The sequence below is a fragment of the Gambusia affinis genome, linkage group LG08 (genome assembly GCF_019740435.1).
Source record: "Gambusia affinis linkage group LG08, SWU_Gaff_1.0, whole genome shotgun sequence".
Taxonomy (NCBI): Eukaryota; Metazoa; Chordata; class Actinopteri; order Cyprinodontiformes; family Poeciliidae; genus Gambusia; species Gambusia affinis.
Window position 1 is genome coordinate 15454423 of NC_057875.1, and position 23977 is coordinate 15478399.

At 38.3% G+C, this 23977-nt stretch overlaps 1 protein-coding gene across 2 annotated transcripts; it reads right to left on the minus strand.

Moving 5' to 3' along the window:
• Nucleotides 1-10510: 10510 nt before the first annotated feature.
• Nucleotides 10511-23099, minus strand: tmem86a (transmembrane protein 86A). Of its 2 annotated transcripts, none has more exons than XM_044123953.1 (3): nucleotides 22923-23099; nucleotides 17122-17386; nucleotides 10511-16022 (listed from the first exon to the last, which is right to left on the minus strand). In XM_044123953.1, the coding sequence occupies exons 1-3, from the start codon at nucleotides 22941-22943 to the stop codon at nucleotides 15595-15597; spliced, it is 714 nt and encodes a 237-aa protein (XP_043979888.1). In that variant the 5' UTR covers nucleotides 22944-23099; the 3' UTR covers nucleotides 10511-15594. The 2 variants fall into 2 exon arrangements, with proteins under 2 accessions (XP_043979888.1, XP_043979887.1); XM_044123952.1 differs by lacking the exon at nucleotides 22923-23099 and adding an exon at nucleotides 22200-22573.
• Between the last annotated feature and the right edge of the window lie 878 nt (nucleotides 23100-23977).

Below are 23977 nucleotides of genomic sequence, written 5' to 3' on the forward strand. Positions count from 1 at the left end.
GTGTGCAGATCAAAGAGTTATTTGTCTGGAGACGTAACTCAGCAGGTGCTCAAGCTGAGTGTTTCATCTTGGCTCATCCGACCAAAAAGGAACCAATAAAGCAGTGCTGGACCCTACTGAGAGGGAAGCAGTTAGTGGAGTGAAAACATCTGAGGAGGAGAAATGTGTGCTGGGAGCAGCTGAACTGAAAACCTGGGGCACCAGCTAAATCTGTTAGAAAGTAAAAGCTTTGCTGTATGGCTTGTTGTTTTTTTTATTTCTGAAATATTAGAACCAGGAGTGAAGTTAAAAAAAAAAAAAAATCACTTTACAAAGAAAAGTAGGCAGAGGGAGAAAGGATGCTGTAGTGTGGCACTCGCAGTGAGGTATAAACCTGTTTGGTGCTTTGTAGCTTCCAGTTACTTTCAACTCGTTCATACTGCTGAGTTATACCATCAAAGGCTTTTCTGTGGCTGCTCAAAACAACTTCCCCTGGTAGGTATCAAAGCTCACCAAACTAATTAGCTTCCTTGCCTCAACATTCTCCTCGAGCAGCCATAACACACATAAAACACTGTGGATTTACACTTCTTGTTTTGTGGTTAATTTTTCTCTACATTGACTTGTGAAGGCACAGTTCATAGTAAATATTGGGTGGAAAAGTGAGTATATATTTCTGAGGATTAATTCTGAAATTTGAAAGTATCTAAAGTCTAGGATATCTCCCGACTAGCTCAATGTAAAAAAATTTTTTGATGTTTTTAGACAACTTCTAAAAATACTGAAAGAATCACATTATGGAAGTGAGTCCAGAAAACCAACTACAATTAAAAAAAAAATTTTTTTAGAGGTATTTAAATTCATTGGCAGCACCTTGGCACATATGGTAAAACTGTTACCTTGCAGCAAGAAGGTTGTGAGTTCAAATTTCTACCTGGGGTCTTTCTGCATGGGGTCCCCATGCTCTGTCTTTCTGTGCAGTGAACTGGCAACCTGTCCAGGCTGTACCCACCTCCTGCCCAATGACTAGAAAATAGTCTGGAACTAATACATTAATATCTACCTCGAGCTAATATTTAAAAAATAAAAATAAAAAAATAAAAATAAAATAATATAATATATATATAAAATATATATATACATAATGTTTAAAAATCTAGGCTTTTAATTAAATCAGTGCAATACATAAAAATTGGGTCATTTCTGAGCTTGGTGTTTCACAAGAGCAATATAACCTACAATTCAGAATGTTGGTGTGTACACAAATAAAAATGTAGATAGAAATGAATATAGATCCTCCACATAATGAGGGCATAGCTTACCAAGAGGTAGCTCACAAAGTAATCTGCACAACTGCTGTGTGAGTAAAAGCTACCTCACACAGCAGTTGTGTGTATTACTCTTTTAATCGGATTTGTCTGAGATAGCAGAAGGCAAAGGTCTTCAATGAAGGATGACAAAGCACAGGACAACAGGGATTTTGCAATTATTTCCTAAAGAAACTCACAGAAACTGAATAATAGAATCCTGACATTCAAGTATAGGAACATAATGTGCTCTAATTGTTCTTTTCTTCAATTATCCCTAACAGCAATTTAAAGAAATTCAAAACGTTCTGTAGCCATGGTTCTCAATCTGCTCTGTGCAGATCAGCCCCGTCCATAAACACAGGAGGTCGAGTGTTTATATTAGGATGGAGCAGCAGATGGACACATGGTTCGTGGCATCAGTTGACTTTCCGAAGGTCAAGTCAATTATTAACTTCAAATACCACAGGAGGTGTCCAGGATGTGCATCAGACCATTCTCAATTCAATTCTTGGTCCTCATTTGTGGTGAAGTCCTACAGCTCGGTGCAGAATCCTTGAAGATTTCAGATGGAGAGCTTGCTCCACTTTTGAGGACACCTTCCCCCAGTACTGACCAACAGAGAGAACCATTTTTTTCCTTTAAGCGCAACCTGAGATTTCCCTTTATATCCTACATTCATAATACATTATAAACACTGTAAACCCTTCAGATTGCTTTGTCTAATCTAATTTTAGATACTCTTCTGTAGTTTGCCCAGAAACTCAGACTTCTGTTTCCCTAGAAGGAAAAAAAAAGTCAGTCATAGTTCAAACAAAGGAAAAAAACTTTTCTCAATAGGAGTAAAAAAGACCCCACAACACCCTAAAAGTGCTCAAACAGAAGATTCCTGCCGCCAAAGAAAGACTTTGTTGTTTTTAATGAATACGGGTGTCTGCTCTGCTTGAACTGTGGGCTTTTGAACCCGACTCACTCTGCTGCTACCTGTGAATTATATATTAAGAAAACTGTAGAAGATAGCCTGTCAAAGTGCATACAAAACTGACAAGCAGCCAGAGTGCTAGCATTTCTTTCTTATTGTCAAAGGAAAACAGAAAAAAAGAAAAGAAGGATCATTATTAATCTGTGTTTTTCTTTATTTGAGTTAAAATTAAAATTATGCTCTAATGTATGTAATAGCTACCAGATTGCTAATTAACCTTGATTATTGTAATTATTTGTTGCTTCTCTTATAAGACAATTTTCAAAGCAGTGAAAGGGATTTCTCAGGTCAATGTCAGATTAAGATGATTGCAGCCTAACAACTGATGAATCAAAATCATCTTATCAATAATAAAGCATTCATGTTTTGGTTTTTGGGTCGAAGCAACCTAATATCTGTTGCCTCCCACAGATATTATGTATTTGTATCTGCGTTAGCCTTATTGAAAGACCTTTCTGTTTAACCAAAAACATTTCATTTGCCTTGGTTTGATCATCGGTCCTTTTTTGTGAAACGCAACAAGGCAATAACTCTTCATGCCTTTCTAAAATTGGTTTTCATATATTTTTCATATTACAAACGGTGCTCCAGATCTATCTCAGAGTAATAAAAGACACTCCAGTTCTTCAGGAATCATGAGCGATATTGAGCCAGATATGGATGATTTGATCAGGAAAAGTAGCTTGTTTGTTTGCTTGATGCATAATCTAATTCAACAATGAATCTTGATAGAGCCGTGTTCCGTTGTCTGATCATGATAAATAAATAAATAGTACGCATGTAACATTACACTCTGCTGTTTATGTTTTTAAACAGAGCTAAAACCTAATCTATGCACGATGATAAAGAGATGTGAACATGAGTGTGACAGTAGAAGGGCTTTATTTGGATATGAGAAAGTGTCAAATGCGTTTCTGTAAAGGTTCTGTAGAGGAGGCACGAATAAATCATTATGAAAAGTAGAAATAAAAACATAATTTTATCTTTTTTATCTATAATCAGCCTGGAGTGGATTTTCTCACCATCAGCAGGGGAACTTAAGCGAAGCTTAAATAGCTATTATAAAGCAATTAACTTGTGGGTGTTGACATAATATGCATCTCCTTTTGCCATCTGTTTTTCCTGGTAAGGGTGACTGGTAAATTTCAGTATTTAATGTAGACAGGGGTTCTCAGCACGCCACTGCCTCCTACTGCTGGGATTAAGAATTACTGAAGGAAATTCAAAAATAAGGTGACCGTAATGACAGCCAGAGTTAATGCGTCACAGAAAAAGTAAGCGAGCAGTTTATATTTCTTTACTCATTGTGTAATTTTTCCACTTCCTACTTCCTATCAAACTAAACTAGGTTTCGGAAAATATGTTTGCTTTGCAAAGAAGCCACTTTTGATTTATCTGTATTACAGATACACTGGATCTTCATAGTGTGCTCACATCTCCAGGTTTTCTTGTGAAAGAAATCACTAAGATAAATCCTTTATAAGCTTTACACATTTAATGTAGCCTATCCTGTACAACAATTTAACTGAAGCACAAACAAATTGGGTTTCAAAGTCTGTGAAAACACATTTTGTTCCATTTTCGGCATTCAATCTTATCAGAAGCTCCATTGACTGTGGCCTGAAGGTTTGAGGTAAAACTTCCTGGTATTGACTGTTCACAATTTCCTCCACTGCAACAAAAACCCAGAGCATGATGCTACCACCACCATGTTTCACTGAGTGTGGCCTCTTTTGGTTCATACACGAGGTTATTTTCTATAAGGTTTCAGACCATAACATTCACTAAAAACAATGTGGGAGTTATTAACCAGACTTTAATGTTTTCTTTGGAAGAAAAGGCTTCTATGGAAGCTTAGCTTTGTGAAAATATTTTGTGAAAACAGGAGTTTGTTATCACATATATAGTGCACAACAGTTGTTTAAAATTCAACAAAACACTGAGAAGTATTGAGAAGCTTTTCGCTCAGTGCAAGTTCTGTGTTCATCGAGTGCATCAAAGAGATGTTTCTTCTTGTTACCAAATTTAGAAACAAACCCAATAAAAAATGCTACAAAAACCAGAGGAACACAAGTTTGTTGGCTCATCCCAGCAATGAGACTCCCAGAACCTGTCAAAAGTGTGATGAGACTCATGGTAATCCCGTCCATGTCCCTGTTTTCTTTCATGCATCCAGAAACATCAATGGGACAGCAGCCATAGAGCTGCACCCTTTGCCAATGTTCCCACTGGGACAGAAGATGCTGCGGAAGCTGCTTCTTTATATACGTGCACCTTCAGTCATACATGCACGCCTATAAACACACAACTGAGCTCTGTTTGCAACAGTTTGGAAAAGAAAGAAGAGAATAAACCCCCTACGGTGAAAGAGATGTTACAGATCCTGGCTGGAGCTGTCAACAAGGACAATGAGAGGATCCATGCTGAGTTTGTGCTGCACTGACTTCAGACATCTTGTCAAAAAGCTAATAGAGATGAAAAATAAAGTTAAAATAAAACTGGGCCTGCCACATATGGTTTGTTTACATGTCACAGGATCACACAGTGAAGAGAAAGTTTGTGATGTGATAAAGAACAACAGCTCAAAATAGACAAGAAAAACAAGGAGCGAGACGGAAAAGTTAAACAGGATGGTAAGAGAGTAACAGAGGTGACATCAGGCTACGTAAAGATGAAAATATCCCTGTTTTATAGACTATTTAAAACCTGCATTTTCTGAACTTTTGATCTTTTACTGACTGTCTGATTTTCTCCCTGTGGTGATTTGTTAGAATATAATAGATTTATTTATTTCTAGTTGTGTAAAGTAAATTTCCTTACCATGTAAAATTATAATTTAAGAGGAATTTTATGACATTTTCATTTCTATGTCAACCAGGTCAACATAGCTGAGTTCCCTTGAGACTAATTTTGGCTGCTTTAAGTTCACTTATGTTTATTTGCCCCAAGACGACTTCTGAGTTTTTAATTTGTGATTAATTATAGGTCACTTTACCCAGGGCAACATATGTCTAACGCCCTTCTTCAGAGACTTTGGCCAGGTCATCCCACAAAGAAGTCAACACAGTGACAGTAAGGTGCTCAGGTCCTACGGCTCTAAGAGAAAATCCTTCACACTTGGCAGGTGATGAGAGGTGTAGATATGCTGTTTGTAAATGCAAATTGTGATGCTGTGTATTTCTGTTCTTGAACTCTTGCGATTGATTCAAATGCAGCCTTGCAAAGATACCAGATAGTCCTCCAATGTTCTTTGTAGCGAAAAGAGCTTTTCTCCTAGCAACTCTTCTCAGCCAATATTATTCATTCATTTTCTAAGTGTAAGGTTATGAACTTTGACATTTAACTGTGGCCTGTAGAGACTAAGATGGAGCTCGGTACTTTGCACAGTCTGACCTTTTTGCTAGGAAAGTCACTCCTGGGAAGGCTGGTAACTACTTGGAGGAAGGGATTTTAAACAGACTTAAATCCTTACCAGATTAATGAGCAGTGCTAAGTGTTTAGCTAAGATTATGGCTGACTTCACCAACATGCTCAAGATCGGCAAACTGATTTTTTTTTGGAGGTGGTCACATTTTTTTGTAATCAGTCAGCGACTACTGATTCTTTCCCTCTTAGAAGCAACAAAAGTTTACAAGATATTTTTTTTTTATTAACAGCTTTTCCATTTTGACATCATCAAAGTTTATGACTACTTCAGGAACAGATTATATTTTCATATCAGGTCCTGATGTATAAAATTGAAATCAGAATAGGGTGTAGTTTTGTTACCGTAATTTGAGTGCTTGCTATTCTTCACATTATTGTGCTGTTTTACATAAAGTATGGGGGGAAAAGGGTAACAGATTTATTTATTTTTTTTCACCATTATAAAAACTTTTGGAATTTTTGTTTATGTTGTCATTTTATTCAAAAGGCTATTTTGGTGAGGCTCATACTGCTGCCTCCTCCCCAGAGACTAAGAAGCTCTGTTCCCCCAAGCAACATTAAACACATTACCCGTCATCGTCCCTCTCACCCAAATTACATTTGCATGATGATTTTCCCCTCCTGGTGCCGAGTTGAAAGTAATCCCAGCAAATCCCTCTTCACAACAAACTCATTTATTGCAGCTCTGTCCAACAAGATGTTTGGTTGCCCAAGGTGCAACTTTAAGGCATGTAAATATTATCACAAGGACATGTGCTCTCTGGGTTCCAGAAACAGGGGAGGCATATTAATTCAGATTGTGTTAATTATAGATGTTCTCAAGAAAACTTTCTTTCAAGCATGAGCTCAAATCCATCATCTTCTTCATATGTAGAAAGTACCCAAATGAGAACAATTTGTCTTTAAAGATGTATACAATTTTTTTAGAACTTATATTCCCTGGAGGAACAGATTTTTGTTTGAATTTATTTTTGCTTCTAATATGCGGAGTACACACAGGGCCTGAGCTAATTTTGCTGAATTGCATAAAACACAAAAATTATTCAACTTTTGCCTGTCATAACAACAACGGTTTCATGTGATCTCGCAAGTAATTGCTTTACAATTTTGAACAGGTGTTTTGCTCCTTTCAGGTTCTCTCGCCTCCATATGGGCATTCTCCAAAGAACTGGTGAACTTGACAGGAATCCCTGAATAAAATTAGACATGTTTTGTAAATATCTCCTGTTTTTAAGATTCCCAGGCACATTTTTTGAAATCAAAACCACATAGACTGGTTGTTAATCAAAACATCCAAACACCTCTTTAGGTGTTGAAAGAAAAATGTCTTATATTCCGCCTTTCAGTGGTTGAAAGTGTTTCTCCAGCATTTTACAAAAAAATGTGTGAAGAGGTTTTGGTTGGGCTGATTTGTTCCCATGATATGTGTTGAACAAATCCATGCTGTGCAGCAGCCGACTCCTAATAACCTCGACTTTCTTCTGCCCTTTCTTCAAATGCCACGGTAAGGTTGGCATTTGTAGTTTGAAAGAAAGTCTCATTAACTCTTTAAGGGATTACGGTGAAATGTTATTCACACCTTTAAGTTGACCTCAATATGTCTCTTTTAAACCTGCTTTAATTTTCATTCAGCGTCATGATCACTGAATGGTTTTATTTCACTCAAGATAGCATATAGGATCACCCCCAGGGCTAAGTGTTCTTTAGTACATGTAATTTTAATACACATAGAAGAAATTAGAAAAAAATACTTCTAAATAAACTGCAAAGTTTTCCAATGCTCTGTTTTGTGAATTGGTACAGATCGATGAGTTTTCTAGGGAACTTTGAGATGAAGAGGGATGAGAAAAATAAGGATAAGGAGTAAAGGAGGTACGGATTTGGGATGAAGGTAAAAGGAATAAAGGGGATAAGAATGAGAAAAAATATCTCAGGGATAAAGGAGGCAGAGCTGAGCAATAAATGGGGGAGGGTTGTGGGATGATTGATGAAGAAAGAAGGGATGAATGAAGGGTATAAATGACAAACATCAAAATGAGTGATGAAGGAGGTAGAAAAAAAGGAATGAAAGAGGCAGGGATGAAAGATAAAGGCAGTACAAAGGAATGTGGGAGATCGACTCATCTTGCAAAGATATACCCATTATGATAAGATAAGATACGTCATTCTGTCACAGTAACAATTTAGAACTTATATAGAGTCATTACAAAACCCATAGAAAAGTGTAATTGTAAGTAATTTAAAAAGGATTTCACCAAATGCAGACTTGTAATGTTCTCCCATTTATTGGAGCAACATGAGATTGCTCCAAATCTAACAAGACTGGCTTTCAATCTTGTCAGGATTGAACCGCAGTGTTTCTAGCCGTAAGCTTACAGTAATTTAGTAACATTCATGTACTTGATAAATAAAACATGAGTGATGTGTCCAGAGGGAACATAAACCACATTCATGCTGAAGCACCTTTGTTTATAAAATATTGTGAATGATCCACTGAGATTGTGTTTATTTTTATTAGTGCTTCAAAACATAACTTGAAGTTTTATAACATTACTTTAAATGTATGAGTTACTTATTTTGTCCCTCACAGATGTTCATGATTTAGGTTTTATTAGAGTTAAGTGAACAGAAAATATGAACTGTTGGCACTTCTAAACTGATATGTTTAAATTTATTGCTGAAGTTTAATGCTGAAATACTAAGTGTTTCAAATTTCTTAAAAAAAAATATAAACACTTAGTGATCTATCTACAGCATTTCTTCTAAATGTTCCTGGTACTTGCAAGTACTTGTTCCATAACAGGAAATTTTTTGTGGTCAATTTGTGTTCTGGACATTTTCCTAAGTCCATTAAACCTAGTTGAAATGCAACATTGGCCCAGTATTTCTTTGAGCTTATTTATGATAGAGTAAGGTATTATTATAACTATGATTATTATTGTGATTATTTTTATTATTGTCATGATTACAATTATTATTATAAATTTATTTTATTGATACTTGATAATTAATTAAATGGACACTAGATGTCAGTGTTCCATTTTCTGTCTTCAGTTGCAGATTAATGCTGCATGTTGAGGGCTGTTGCCTTTGCAGTTCTTGTCTAACAGCATTTTCTCTGTCAGATTAGATGCAAGACTGATAAAGTAGAAAAATGTAAGTCTGCATAGAAAACCAATGCAGCAATCACTAAGTATGACAAGGCTTTGTTCACTCTGCCATTAAAGTCAAAAAGACCTTTTTTACAAGCGTTTTATTCTGGTTTTGACAAGAACTGCACTTAATAGATTTTCCCTCTCTATTTTTATAGAGACTAGACTTGTGTCAGCAAGTGACTAAACAGGTGAGTTGAATTCAGCACGTTTACTCCTCAGGACTGATGTTCTTCTGATCTGCTGTGTTCTAGGTGTACGTGTAAATTGATGGATTCTGTTGTGCTGGATAGCGTCTTTAAAAGCCATTGCTTTGAAAAGAGGCCTTCTTGCTCCCTAAGAATGAGTGTGTTCTGGTATTTAGCTGTCAATCTGAGAGAACAAAGTTACTCCTTACATCACCGGTCCTGTTTCCCACTGCACCAATTCTAAGGACCCACCAGAGACTGGTCAAGTCAGCTTGCCAGTTCAAATCAATTAAGCCCCAACAGGCTCTTCGGTGGTGAAGAATAAAGTGGAAGTGAAGTGAAACCTTGAATACAGAACCTGGAGACTGCTGCCCAGGGGGAAAAACATAAAAGAGTGTTGTCAGAGTTTAAGATGCAAACCTTTTTAGTTTACTTGAGAATGAGATTGTTGCATTAAACACACATTTATTATGTGTTTTAATGAATTCGCATGATGATAGTGTGTTTCACAAAGAGGTAACATCTGTGAAGTTCTTTGATTACATGACTTAATCTGCACGTGAAAGGCAGACATTCAAAAGAGTCAAAGGGGACGGGACAGGAGTAGCTTAGATATTGGAATAACCTATTTGCTACCTTCACAGGTTGTGCAGACACACAAAGACAACCTGGATAAATACAAAACTTAGTTTTTGAATGATGGTTTCATTGAATAAAGACAAAAAGTTAGCCAAGTGAACCAGATCCTATCTGAAAAATGTATTACCTCCGGTTCTAATAACTGGGTGGACCTTTCATGGTGGGAACCGCTGTGATCAAGATTAGTGCCAATGACTCCTACAAGTATTTTTGGCCCACTGTTCACTGCAGAATTGTTTAATTTAAACTCCATTAAAGGGGTTTTGAAAATAAACAGCTTCAGGTAACAACACGTTTTTTTTTGTTAATGTTTCTGTTCTTAAATGTCTTTCACTCTGGGCACAATATGTTGTTTTTGGGCATCTTTTAGACTGTTTCATGAAGTCCAGTTTAAGTGATTTGTTTTTCTTTACAGACTAGTAGATGTGGTTAACTAAAACTGGATTTTGTGTTTATTCAGTTAATCTCTGTCTCAATTTTAGTTTATGTGCGTCAGATATTGAAAAACAAAACAAATATGTAAGTGGCTAAATAGTTTTTCACATCGTTGTAAATAGAAAATGAGGACATAGAGCGAGAGTCAGAGAGTCCCTGGTTTCAAGGGTTAAAGGGTGCTGAAAGCAAATTTTCCACCTCAGTGGGACAACAGAGCGCAGCAGTTACCAGAACAGAGCTTTCTGTTGTCCCCCAGCCCTTTCTGCCATCACGGCACTTTAGCAGCTGAGGACCAGCAGCTTCAAACTAAACACAAAACACTGCAGTTATAAATATCAGCTGACATTTTCAACGCAGAACCTCTTGTTTCCAGGAAAGGACAAAGCTCAAACGACATTGTGCTGTAGTTGCATTGCAATTGCATTTATTTCTCCAACAGATATTCACATTCATTGCAGAGTTTCACAACAGCAAACAAATTATATAGTCTCCACAGTCATAGGAAAAAAAAAATAAAAAATCAATCTCAAAGTGAAAATCCAGGACAATAAGTAAACTGTAAGAAATGATGCATGTTTATTGGGTTTAATAACTATTTTTATTTGTTTGTGGAAATAAACATTGTTTTACACAAAAAAAAAACTAATGACAAAATTTATATTTTAGGTTCTCACTTTCTGGAACTGAAAGGATAATACTTTAAAGGAAGTTGTACACATCACGGTTGATAACACTTCAAAGGAAAGGAATCTTCTTTTAAAATTACTTTTCTTTTTTTTGTTGTTTTCCAGCAAAAGAAAGAAAATAAATTGATTTAAATTGATAAGGTACACAAAAAAATGTCTGTTTTAAGATCAAGTTTTAAAGACTGACTGGCCTTTCCCTGGTTATAAAAAAGTGCAGCACACAGCAGCTTGAATACAAAGAGAAGGTGGCAATTTACATACTTCTCATAAACTCGTACTGATGCTGGAGAACTATCATCATAAGACCTCTGGGTGTTTAGTGCTTCAATCACATGGAGAATGTATTCAATCTGTCATGCAGGAGTAAAGACCAAAAACTTTCCAGCTCATTATATTCAGTGTCACCTGCTGATGGTCATGAGCACAGTACATTAACAGCAAATGTTTCAAAGTAAAAATAACAAGAGAATTGATTAAAAACACAGGCGAAAGAGAAATAGAAACTCAAAGGATTGCATTTTTCAGAACACACATATTTTTATAATGCAACAGCAATTGGTTCCAGCTTAACTCAGGCCAAAAGCATTCAGACTCTCCCAGGTCTCCATTTGTCTGAGCATGAATAGCTCAGAACAACAGTGTTGTTGACAGAGCGGGGTAAAGTGATGCGCCTGCTGGTCTGCCACCTGTGGGGGAACAGGATGGGAACTAACCTGATGGATGGGGGGGAGAATCTTCCCGCTGTGTGTCATATTTCAGCGGCTCACCTTATTCCAAGCGAAATGCCACTCAATAACATCCCTGGGGCAAAGGACGGCTATATGCAACGCTGAGCTGGAGACAAAAGGGTGTTTGATACACGAGATCCAGTACTATGAACAGTTTCTTGTTACTTCTCCCTCAATCAAATATCCAGTGCCTTGCAAAAGATTTATTACCTCGATATAAATGTCCACGTTTCATATTGCAACAAGAAACCAGAGTATTTTATTCAGATTATATGTTATAGACCAAAACAAAGCAAGTTATGATTCTGTGAAGGTGAATCATAAATGGTTTTCTAAATTTTGATCCCACAAAAAATATGGAAAGTGTGGTACGCATATGCATTTGGCCCCTTTCACCCTAACATAAAATCCATTCCAATTAGCTGACTTCAAAGGTCAGGTTATTAGAAAAGCGATCTTGTATCTGAAGGTCTCGGAGGTTTGTCAGATAAGATTAGAGAAAATCTTGGCGATCATGGAGCAAACTGGACAGGTCAGGGATAAAGATGTGGAGAAATCTAAAGAAGGATTTAAATCTCTAAACTTGCCAAAAGTGGCAGCCAAGAGCAAGGAAAGCATTAATTAGAGTGATTTCATTCAAGAGGTCTGTGATACCTCCGGATGAGCTGCAGAGATCCACAAGTCAGTGTTCAAAATGCTAACACTCTGGACCCATCATGAAACATGTTGGTGGCAGCATTATGCTGTGAAGACGCTTTGCTGCAGAGAATCTGAATGGGCAGGAAGATGATGGGGAGAAAAAGGAAATCTCCGAGGCAAATTGGAGGGCCTGCAGGAGGTTCATTCTCTCTTCACACGTCAAATAACCTGCAGCAAAGTATTGACCCGATGGGGCTGAATAGATGTTGACGGCACAATTTTATGATTATTTGTGATCACTTCCTTTTTCAACTAAATCACAAAGAATCTTTGTCAAAGATGTCAAAAATCCCATCAAAACACACTGAGATTTGTGGCTGTTATGACAAGTGTCAAAAGGTTCAAGAGGTTTTAATACTTTTGCAACGCATTTGATGACCCAATGAAAAAAAGATTTAAAAAGGACAACTTAAACATGACCATGCAACGCTCTCTAAAAATACTTGTTTCAAAAGACATATGCTTCCTCAAGAATATTTTAGGAATACTTCCGTGAATCGTGCTTCTAGCGTGGGACCATTCCAGAAGAAGGAACAAAAGTCAGACGGCTTTTTCTGGCTCCGTACAAAGAAGCAGTGCTTACATAAATTGCCCACACACTGAGGATAAATAGGACTGCCTGGCTTAATATTACCAGCCCCCTCTTTGTTCAACTCGAGACTGTATGCTAGAATCATCCGTGTTATCCATCTTCTCTACTTCACTTCTTTATTCACTCCACTTGCTCTGTCTTATTAGGACGGAGGCAGACTAGCGCGTGTCTTCTACTAGACCTCTGCAAGCTTCTAAGCGCAAAGGTTTATTTTTATCAGAGTGGAAAACTCTGTGCAAGAACTCTGCAATGCCGGGAGGATTAATTAAAACATGGAACACAAGACTAGTGCTCATATGTGCAGAGCAGTGAAAGAGATCGGCAGACAAAGCAGAACGATAGTGCTGACGAACGCACTAACACGGCGAAAGGAGATTGAGGAACTGTCTGATAAAGCAGTGATAAAAAATGGCTGCTGGAAACTGGTGTTTTCCTTGGTCAGGCATCTGTCTGCAGATCTCGTTACGGTGGCTCATGTGATGCAAACATATTTTGATGTGGGTGTGTGTTTTTGATGATACTGGCAGCTTGTGTGGGTCACTGACCCAGAGTGAGGAGCAATCATTTTCCATGCCTGTTTATAGAGTAAACATTCTTCACACAGGTTATTCCATGTCCGCCTTTGTAATCCTCTCGGCTCCTAAAGCATATTCTTACAGGACAAAATGTGATCCCTCAGTAGTTCTGTCGAAAGTTTTTTCAGGACTTCTGAAATGCTGACCGCTCAGGTGGGAGAATCTGCTGACAGGGCAACTATTGGTTGAGCTTCCAAACAATGAAATTCAGTTAAATCAAAAATGCTTTGTTTGTTTCTCAGGGAAATTAACTTAAATTAAATTGCTGATGGACGGGGCGATGGATGGAGTTAAATTCAAGATAATTCTGAAAGAAAACCTCTTGGATCGGTTGTAAGAAAATGGACGTTCCCAACATGGGAGAGAAAGCTGGTAGAGAAACACGCTAGAAGAGTTTTATGACATAGATATGTCCTTCTTTGTGTTAGTCTGTCACATAAAATATATCCAAGATTCGTCGTTGCAAATATGGAAAATTTCAAGATAGTAATACCAAGGCGCTGCATTGTAAAGCAAAGTACGCCCAGAAACAGAAACAGTAAAGTCCAGAGTTCGGATCTGTTCAGCCAAAACTAATCAAAACTGAAAGTTTCTTTTACTTATATAACACAGCTACAGTTAGAAAGAGGAGTGAGTAAAAAGAGAGAGTTGAGAGTCTTTATACGAATACTTGAACATACCCAGTGTGTCCGTTTCATCTGTCGGGTTGCAGTATTTGAGCTGGGTCTGACTTCCACTCAACAGTTAAGACGAAGACACTCACACTCTAAAAGGCGTGCAAAAAGGTAGAGTTAGTTCAGTAAGACACTTCAAAATGAAAGAAACAACAGTGGGAATGAAGGGGAAAAAACTAGTCTTGTCGGGGATAAGCTGTAGTGGATTTTTCAGAGATTTCCCGTGCGAGGGAAGAATCTGGAATAATGGGATAACTGTTCCCCTGCACGACAAGACGCTTTCTCTTATCTCCCTGTTTCTGCCAAGCCGACCCGCTTTTTTTTAATTCACGCGTTGCGTAAATCTGTGTGCGTGTCGTTCCGAATGAGTGAATGCCTTCATAGTTGCAGATTCTGCCGGCAGAGTTTATCAACAAAATGAGTCCAGCCGGCGACAAAGCCCTTTCTTTTTATGTTTTCATAACACGGCCTATCAACAGCACGGGTCAGCTGACTGAGTCAGACAACAAGACCCCCAAGGAACCTCCCTAATAACTAAACCAGCATGATGTGTTAAGTGTCAGGTGTGGTGATGTTGAAGGTGTAACTTCTAGAGGTGATGCATGTACAATGAAACATGTTGCACCTGCAGGACCTTACCAGCAGCGCCAATTAGATCCTAAAACCAACATGTACTACTCATCTTATTTTCATCTAGTTATTCAATGGGTTCTTAAAGGAAGAAAAAAAATATTCTATTCATTTAAGCAGACTCAGTCGGAGTGTAAAGAGCATATTTAACCAAAAGAAGAGAGGTTGTTACCAATGAAATGAAAGGGACTGCAGGTAATTAATTAAATAGGTATGTACATGCCCTTAGCTCCAAGATAAGCACCCTTAGTGAAGGGGTACCTAGAGCCACAGATAAGGGCAATGGTTTGTATAAAAAATATCCCTTTTGGAAGAATTTACATGACTAAAGCAAAAACAAGAAATGCATCGGTAAATTATCTTAATGGACCACTCAAAGTACAAATGTGTAGCATTATATCTGTATGGAGACTGTGCGTCAAAGCACTGTATGGACAGTGAGGTAACAGTGTAAATCAATCACAAAACTGCAAATACACACTCACAGAAAACCACTCTCTCATACACACTACTTGAAGGTGGCCCGGAAATTGCTCCCCTTAAATCAACCTAGTTGCAAGTAAATTAATGCGTTCTATAGAAGGATATTAATTCTACACTTGCCTTCTTAATAACTTGGTTGAGACACAGCATTTTTTAAGGTTTGATTGCACTCGAGAGAAGCAAGAGTAATACTACAGTATCTTCTTTTCGAAGATATACATATGAGACTACCATACTAGTGGGATCACAGGGAGACCATCGTGTAGTGGATCGGTTGCCATGATAACAATTTTGTGGGCGCGCCACACCAAGATGAAGGCTGGGGGTTCGAGATCTGGCAGTGAGGTGCGTCCATGATCACTCAAGGCCGGAGATGGAGCCATCTCCCCAGCCTGGTGTTTCCTGGAGACCGCGTCACCTCATGTTCTCTTCCGGGAAACCTCCGCATCCTGGCACTCGACGACGGACAGAGCTATTAGCATCTGGGCGGCGTAGTAGGTGGCCATGATGATGGCTCGGGAGTGGGGCACGGGGAAGCAGAACTTGTTGACGGCGATGGTGAGATCAGAGACTATGAAGAGCACGGCGCCCAGGCAGGCCGACAGCTTGGTCCAGGTCCAGAGGTCGTTGGTCAGCTGCAGGCCCGCGATGGCTCTCCAACCCATGAAGCCAATCAGAGCGATGTAGACGGCCACCAGGTAGGTGAAGGGTCCGGACAGGTAGGGGTACAGCAGGAGGTAGCACAGGGCTGACACCGCAGTGATCACCAGGCCAGCGCGCACGTTTATTGGCTTCATCCCAAAGGCGGATGAATAAAGGATGTGGGTGATGGCGAACATGAGAAGACCTGCAAGGCATAGAAGAAGCAGAAGAATCAGCACTTTCAACAGAATAGAAAATTGCCTTTTTTGATTGACTCAGAAACACTGAGCAGAAATGGCTGGGGGTGGGAGGTTGTGTGCTTTTTACAAACACTATATTTCATAAAGTTTTGTTGTTGAAATCCATATGTGATCACCCAGTTTTGACTTTATTGCCAGGGTATGTTTGCTACAAAAAATAAAAATAAAAAATCACAGCTGGATTGTATCTTTAAATTATGCAATTGAATGACTCACTTTACTGGGTACACAGGAAAATGTAGTAAATAAACCCAGATGTAGTGAGTTTTTGAAAAGCAACCAATAGTTGGTAATCAAAAAGAAAATTTTAACTACGCCTGTCTGCAGCCTCTGAAATGTAAGGATGCTTTAATTTTTTCACTTTTCCATTAATGTTGAGTTGTTTATTTGTGGGCTGGAGATAAAGTGGACCACCACCACTTAGCACCCAACACTGTTAAACCTTGGTAGAAATATTTTGCTGCTCACATGGGGGTTATTTTTCCTTGTAGCAATCCTTAAAGCAGGGTTCTTGACTTGTACTCTCAAACTGAGATTTTAATCAAGATGAAAACATGGCAAACCAGTAAAACCAGTCACAAATACAGTTGTTGGTATCTCTCATGTTAATATTGCAGACAACCTTCATTTTTGGTGTCACGTGTCTGGGTCTTCTTATATGCACTCTTTATCTCGTTTAGCTGGTTTTCTACTGGACTTAGGTGTGATGATTGCGATCTGTATCTCAACTGGTCAAAGCACAAATTTCCAGTAAAGGTTCCAGTAGAGTTTAGCCAAGTCTAAACATCTTAATGTTTGTGATGATGGGCTAACTTTTTGCTTATCTGAGATCCCTCTTAAACAACTGGCTTGTTTAAGAGGGATTATGTAGACATATAGACTTGCTCACCAAAGGATCTCACATTTTAAGGAGGTTTTCTAAAAGTGGTCTTTAAAGTTTTTTTACAAAAATGTTTTCAAACGTTTTACAGAGCAGTAGCTAGCTGTTGGGCAAGGAATCATGTTTGATCTCTGTTAAAAATATATTACAGCTATTCTTCTCACCATGGACGAAGTATCCCTGCTCCTGCCAGATGAGAAAGGCATCACCCAGAGCTGAAAAGATGAGACCAGCCAGAATCTTGCGGGCGCTGGAGTGAGCACCGAGGAAGCTGAATCCATGAGCCAGCAGAAACACCCACAGGCAGAAGATGGGCAGACATTTGATGAGGGCACTGAACCAGGAAGGGCTCGAGGTGGGCAGCCACAGGACGAAGTAAACACAGGTTGCCTTGAAGAACGGCACCAGTTTGGGACCTTCGCTCTTCACCTGGAAGGAGATTTAGCATTTAATTATAACAGGAGTGGCTAAAACACTTTTTTTGAGTGTGACGTAGAGAAATTCAAAAATATTTTGCCAAAAAAATTTTTTAAAAGTAGCATGGGTTGGGTTAAAAGTGCATAGGTCATGTTTGGTTTGCATATAATTCATACTAGACATGCACGTGTCTTGCTGCTTAGCCTAAGAGCTAAAGGGAAAATGCAAACCTAAAAGGGAAATGAAAAAGTCTACAGCCACATGCCATTGACTCTAAGTAACCTTTCTCTTTTCTGAAGTTCTTAAGAAATATATTCAGTCTCATGTTCCAGTTCCCTAATGCACTATCAGTCTGATTGTTTTTCCTGTTAAAAGAAAAAAGGCCCAGCAGGATTAAAAAGCGTAGACCATCGAATGTTCTGGGAATTATTCTCAAGCCAGAGCAGCGGACAAACACAAAGTGGAAAAGTCGTGTTGAGAGGAAAAGGAATTAAGTGAGGGTTCACTGAAGCAGAAGTAAGGAGGATAAAAGTGGGACAAAAAAAACAGATAGGAAAGAAGGGAGAACAGTGCTTGTGAAAAATGAATGACAAGACAGGGCAAAAGATGTTGATTTGTAAAAGGAAAACTGCAAGAGTTCAAATAAAGGTGAAGGAAAAGAATGACAAAAGAAGGACCAGGAGGTCTTTTGGGGTAGGAGTACAATATCAGCTTTTAAATGGCAGCAGGGGGAAACGGGATGTGAAGACGGGAACAGAAGGTGAGAGAGAATCAGGGGTTACTGTCGGTCATACAGCCTATTCTCCCAGAGGAAAGAGAGGACATAGATTGCACAACACCTCAATACAAAAGTGAACTAAATTACACTACAGGATGGGGTACGATATATGAGATTGCCCTGGTGTGTCTAATATATCCAGCAGCAAGCAGGAAAACAACAGGGAACAGACACACACCTTAACATATGTCCACAAACACGCTAGAGCAAAATTTGAGAAACCAGCATGAAGCTGACACTTTAATTAAGAAGAATAACAAGGAAGCATATATCATGTACAGAAATTTCTACAAAAACACAATCTTTTCAGAGTTTTAGATCAAAACTAAAAACCGACTTATTACTTCAGCTTCTTTGAAGCAAAAGAAGGATAAGGAAGCTAAAAGCAGGACCTCTTATGAAGCTTATTACTACGGCTAAACGGGCACCAGCCTTTCTATATGCTTAAACTCAGGTTGTAAACTATGCTGCTACACCAGCCAGGTCTGCAACCTGTGGCTCCAGCAAATAAGTTATACAGTCATGCCAATATGGAACAAACACTGAAAGGGAGGTTGGTGATAGCTAATTAAATCCATACCATGAAGAATCAGGGCAGCTCTTAAGACAAAAAGAGGTCCAACCTGGTAGAGTAAGGTGTACCTAATAAAGTGGCAATAGGCTTTATCTCTCTGGACCATAAAGGGTGAATGATCATATCTAGGATTTCTTATTCTTATTTTAAATAAGTACAATTCTGTGCTGAAACCAGTTATTTAATTATGCTAAAACATACATTAAATAGTTTTTTATTAAGAAAAATGACATTTGAAGAAGAATTATGAATCCAGGTTAAATATCTAAATGACAGTTTTTCCTATCAGTTTTAATTTTTTTTTTTTTTTGAACTTCAAATTTACAGAATCAGTCAAGTTGCAATTTTGCAGACAGAAGAACCCTGGAACTTTAAATGTGACTATAAGTCACATTTCAGCATTATGAACTTTGCCGTACTGTGCGTGAGGGTCCATGTTGCGGCTACCGAGGCCAAAAGGGAGCCGAACGGAGACATAAACAGAGTCAGTAGTATCAGATTAGCCAACATCCCTGCCATGTTTATCATGTGTCTGTACAGCAAATCCATAACACATTCATGTTGCATTGTTTGTCATTCATTAATAAGCAATAAGTAATAGTGTTTTGCTTGAGATAGAATACAAATGTATGTGTTTGGTGTCAAAAGGGTGAAAATATAGTTAAGAGAGGTAAGATATTTAAAAAAAAACCAAACACTTCAATGAAATTAATGAATGTGAATATCCAAGAAGAACGGAAAAATCACTGCTTGCTAAAATTACCAGCAGTATTTTATATATTTATATTATTTCTCTTGGGACTGATCCCGTTTTTCTGTTCTGAGATTTCGGCTAATACTGTTGATATTGTTGATACCGTCTCAACGTGTACAACTTGAAGTTCATCGAGACACAAAGTTTGTCTATCTATAGTTTTACTTTCCATGAGACATAAGTTTGTCTGTGCGAACCCTGCAGACAGAGAGGTGTTAACGACAACAGTAAGTCCTGTGAGACAGTCGGCTGTCGCCTGTCTTAATTTAGACACGAGCAAAATTTACATTTTTACTAGTATGTAGACGTTTGATTAATGTCACAATAAAATAAAATTTGTTACTGTACAGAGGTTGCTTTGACACATACAGCTCCATCCACATTACTAGAACCAGTGGAAAATATGTTTTTTTTTTAAATCTTAAAATAATTTAAATCAAAGTTATCTAGTAGTGTGATTAATTTAAAACAATTAAAAATGTTTCTGCTACATTTATTTAATAGGAATTTTAAGATGTGCAGCACTGACGCACCAATTAAAATGTACATGCATAGTGATCGTGTTAAAAGTTATATATTTTTGCATGACAAGTTTATATTAAATGCATGAAACGCTTAATTTATTTTAAAGCCTTTTATATGCATTTACCAGGGGTGTCAATAAATATTAATCTGCATGGCAAATACCTGTCTCCCTGTTGACTGTTGAACCATAACACTGTTAATGATTGGCTTGACAGTTACAAGAAAGCCATGGGATATTTTGGTGGAGTGATCAACCAGGTGGAACCGCCACACAAAGTAAAAATATCCAATAACTGAAATAAATTTTTTTTAAAATCATATTTTTTCTTGGTCTCAGTTATGAGATATATTTTCCAGACATGTGCAGGTTGTATTTCTAAGGCTACATGAAACAACAACCGGTGCAGGTTACAGGTTAAAAAACAAACACTAAACAGAAAACCTTAAGGACACAAATGGAAGTGGCTGACAAACTGTTATGTCCATGAGTAACTTCTCTGAGGTCTGATTTAGCCTGGAAGATTTAGTCCAGGAACAAACAAGAAACTACCATAGCAGCCAACACAGACTAGCCACTCTGAAGTGCCAAATAAGATCCATCCAGGATGGCATCTACCCAACCACTGTGGGTGTGTAACATGATGCACAGAAATATTTAAAGACACTCAGATACTCAATCTGGAAGAGGGCAAGCGTAATACAAGCAAGAACCTAGCAGGCACAGCTGGCGTTTTAATCATATGACAATGCTCATTTTCAGAAAGACCATTTTAATGCAACAAACACGTATTACTTTTATGTTAAAGATGTCTAGAAAATCACCTAATTAGATCAAATGGATAATGATGGTCCTACACAAAAAAATAATTCTTGGTGACAGGGGTGGAAATATTTTTCTATGAAACTGTGTTTGATTTGATGAAATCTGCGGATGGACAAAAACTTGATGACTTCCCTTATGAGCACACAACAGTTGGTTTGGCAGATGGTGCTGAGCATGGCAGTGTTTATCAAAATCTAGTTTAGAGACAGAAATAAAAACAAGGGCAAAAATGTAGGCTCCTCTGCACACAAATGATACAAATGATGGCATTTATGGGATAATAAACACCTTCATATGTTTCATTTGATACTTTTCAAATGAAACAAAGTATCATTTGATACTTTGATACTTATCATTTTAAGAGCTTCACAACTTAAAGCAAAGCTTTGCAAAAGTGCCAGTTCCCCTTTATATTTTCCCCCCAATTTGCTGGAACCACAAACTTGAATGTCTACTGTACATAGCAAGTAAGTGATGATTACTTGTACCTATATATGTCTGTGATTTAGATCAAATAAAGCAACATATGAAGTGAAAGGAAGATGACTCAGAGATTTTTGGCAGTTTTTTTTAGAAATAAAAATATAGACTCTGACGTCTCTAACTAAAAACTAGAACATGTAACAGCCCACGGAGGTCAGTTAGCACATAATCCTGTTGTATTGTGAAAACCTCGGATGTCTTTAGGAGAATGCTGAGTGAAGAAATAATCATGAAGACAAAAGAACACAACGTAATATAAAGTTGTGTAGAAGTTTAAAGATAAACTGAAGGCATTGTGGTGAAAGGGGACAAAATTAAAATTTTAAAAAAGAAATATTAGTAGGGGCAGGAAATGTTAGACATGGGAAGATGGATGGAGCTACAGCACAGTTTAATTCTAAAAGAAAACCTGGTTTAAGCTGCATATGACTTGGGACTGTGGCGGAAGGTCACCGTACGGCACAATGACTATAAATATACAGCCAGAATTGAAAGAGGACGGTTTACATCAAAGCTTATTGTGTTAGAATAATGCATTCCCAGGCCTGACCTTCATCAAGTGCGGAGATTTGAAAATGATTTTCAGAGGCACTCTAGAACAGTTCTGGAAAAATTAGTCTCTAGATGTTCGATGCTTCCCCAGAGTGCTGAATACCAGGCATTTAGTTGTTTGGAAAACAACAAAAATCATTTATCATTATCCTTCCACATCAAAATGATGCACTACTTAGAGTATTGAAATTAATACAAGTTTAAAAGGATAAAAACTGATTACTCTTAAGTCATGTAAAGTTTTTACTAGTAGCTTCCCTTTAAAGGCTTTGAAAACAGTTTCAAGGGATTTCCATGGAACTGCAATTCCTAGTTATAATAGGGAAAACTGCCGACCTGCACAACATCCTTATCACTCAGGCAGCTCGTCTGTATGGCAGACATTCCTCAACACAGGCTCTCCTCACACATCGGGGTTTACCACAGGCCAAGACACCCCATACCATTTTTCAAGGCCCCTCCACACGGGGTAACATTTCATCGAGGCTCTTTCAAAGTAAGGAGAGGCTGGGTTCGCGTAAATTATTCATGAGCGTCTTGTTGTTTTTTTGTCAAAATAAAACGATTTCCCGGGTTATGTCGACGTAAAGCTGTGCTAAAGCAAAGGAGATGGAAGAAAAGCCATATGCGGACACTGCTTGGCGCATGCGTTTACTGAGAGATACAGGAAAGAAAATAAAGCAAAGAACGGCTCGACTGAGTCACATGATTAGGCGCTTTCTTCCTTTTTTAGTCGGGGGTGCATTCTGAAATATGAGCAATCTTCTCAAAACTGGCAGAACCGCTGCAACGCCAAAATGACAAATGAAACAGATACGAGGAAAAAAAACAAAGTTTCCGTGTTGTGTTCCCAGAACACATGCAGGAACTACATTTCTATTATTATTATTATTAGCGATTAAATAATCATCCAGAAAGCATGCGCTGACTTCCCCAATCTACAACATGCGCTGAATGTGCCTGAAACAGAGGATGTTACGCTGTGGAAAAATAAACTGACGTTGCTTTTCTTATCCGTACGTGACTATTTAAAACGCCGGTTTTGACGCTGATACTCACCACTGTTACCGGAGACACCATTTCTCCCCTGAAGCTGTCGTGTCGATTGAAAGATAAAAACAGTTTAAATGTATCTAAACGCTTTTTAATACGCTTCTATCTCCTTGTTTGCGCAGCACTGCCAGAGGGATGCCGATTGTTTTTGTCCTCGATCCTGTGGGCGGTCCAACATCCCGGAAGGAGGGAACAGAAGCACGTTAACCGAGGGCAGGCCTACAAATTTGACCAATAGGAGCAGGGAGTGGTGGTAAAATGGGCGGGTCCAGTCGTTAGAGACGTTCTGATTGGAGGAGTCAGAATGGTGTTTACATAGTGAAGCAGATGGCCTTTATTTACATTTTCAGAAATGGAGCTTTTCGGCATCAGAGGCTGAGCTTATAGTCGATTTTGTAAGACAATCCTTAGCTATACTGGACTAAATCGGATCAAGGAAAGATTTCAGAAGGACAAACCCATCATAGTGCCATCCCTATGTTTCACAGAGAGGATGTTATCCACTACACATAACGCTTTGGCTTTAGGCCAGAAAGTACTCTTTTGTTTTATTTACATGAACCACCTTCTTCCATAATGCTTTGCCACATGACTTATGGCGTGATAAAAGCTCCATTTTGAATGGGATTCTTTCAATAGGTTAGCATTTTTCATAATCTTCCATAAAGGCCAGACTTACATACTGCACAACTAAAAATCTCTCAACAGGTCCTTCCACCTAAGTTATGGATCTCTGCAGCTCCTCCAGAGTTAACATGAACCTCTTGGCTGTGTCTCTGGCTTATGCTCTTCCTCAGCCTGTCACTCATAATAAGGCTTCACCCAGAACTAACTTCTATATGTATTTCATTATGCATATTTAACACGAAAATAAAACCAAATGAGACACAGATCCTATTCTTCCAAGCATTTTCTTCCTCAACATTTAGTTTCAGCAGAAAATGTCAAACCTATACAAGAAAACTAGTTAGAAACAACTCCCTTTCAGGTCAGTAGCTCTCTCCTGAACAATTACCCTACGATACCCAAGCAGGTGACTGTAAGTCACTCCCCACCACAAC

Coding starts and splice junctions, on each gene's coding strand:
- tmem86a (XM_044123952.1), bottom strand. CDS start 22,247: ATGTCTGCCATACAGACGAGCTGCCTGAGTGATAAGGATGTTGTGCAG. Junction 17,387..22,199: donor GTGATAAGGATGTTGTGCAG/GTCGGCAGTTTT, acceptor ATCTCCTTCCAG/GTGAAGAGCGAAGGTCCCAA. Junction 16,023..17,121: donor GCAGGGATACTTCGTCCATG/GTGAGAAGAATA, acceptor TATGCCTTGCAG/GTCTTCTCATGTTCGCCATC.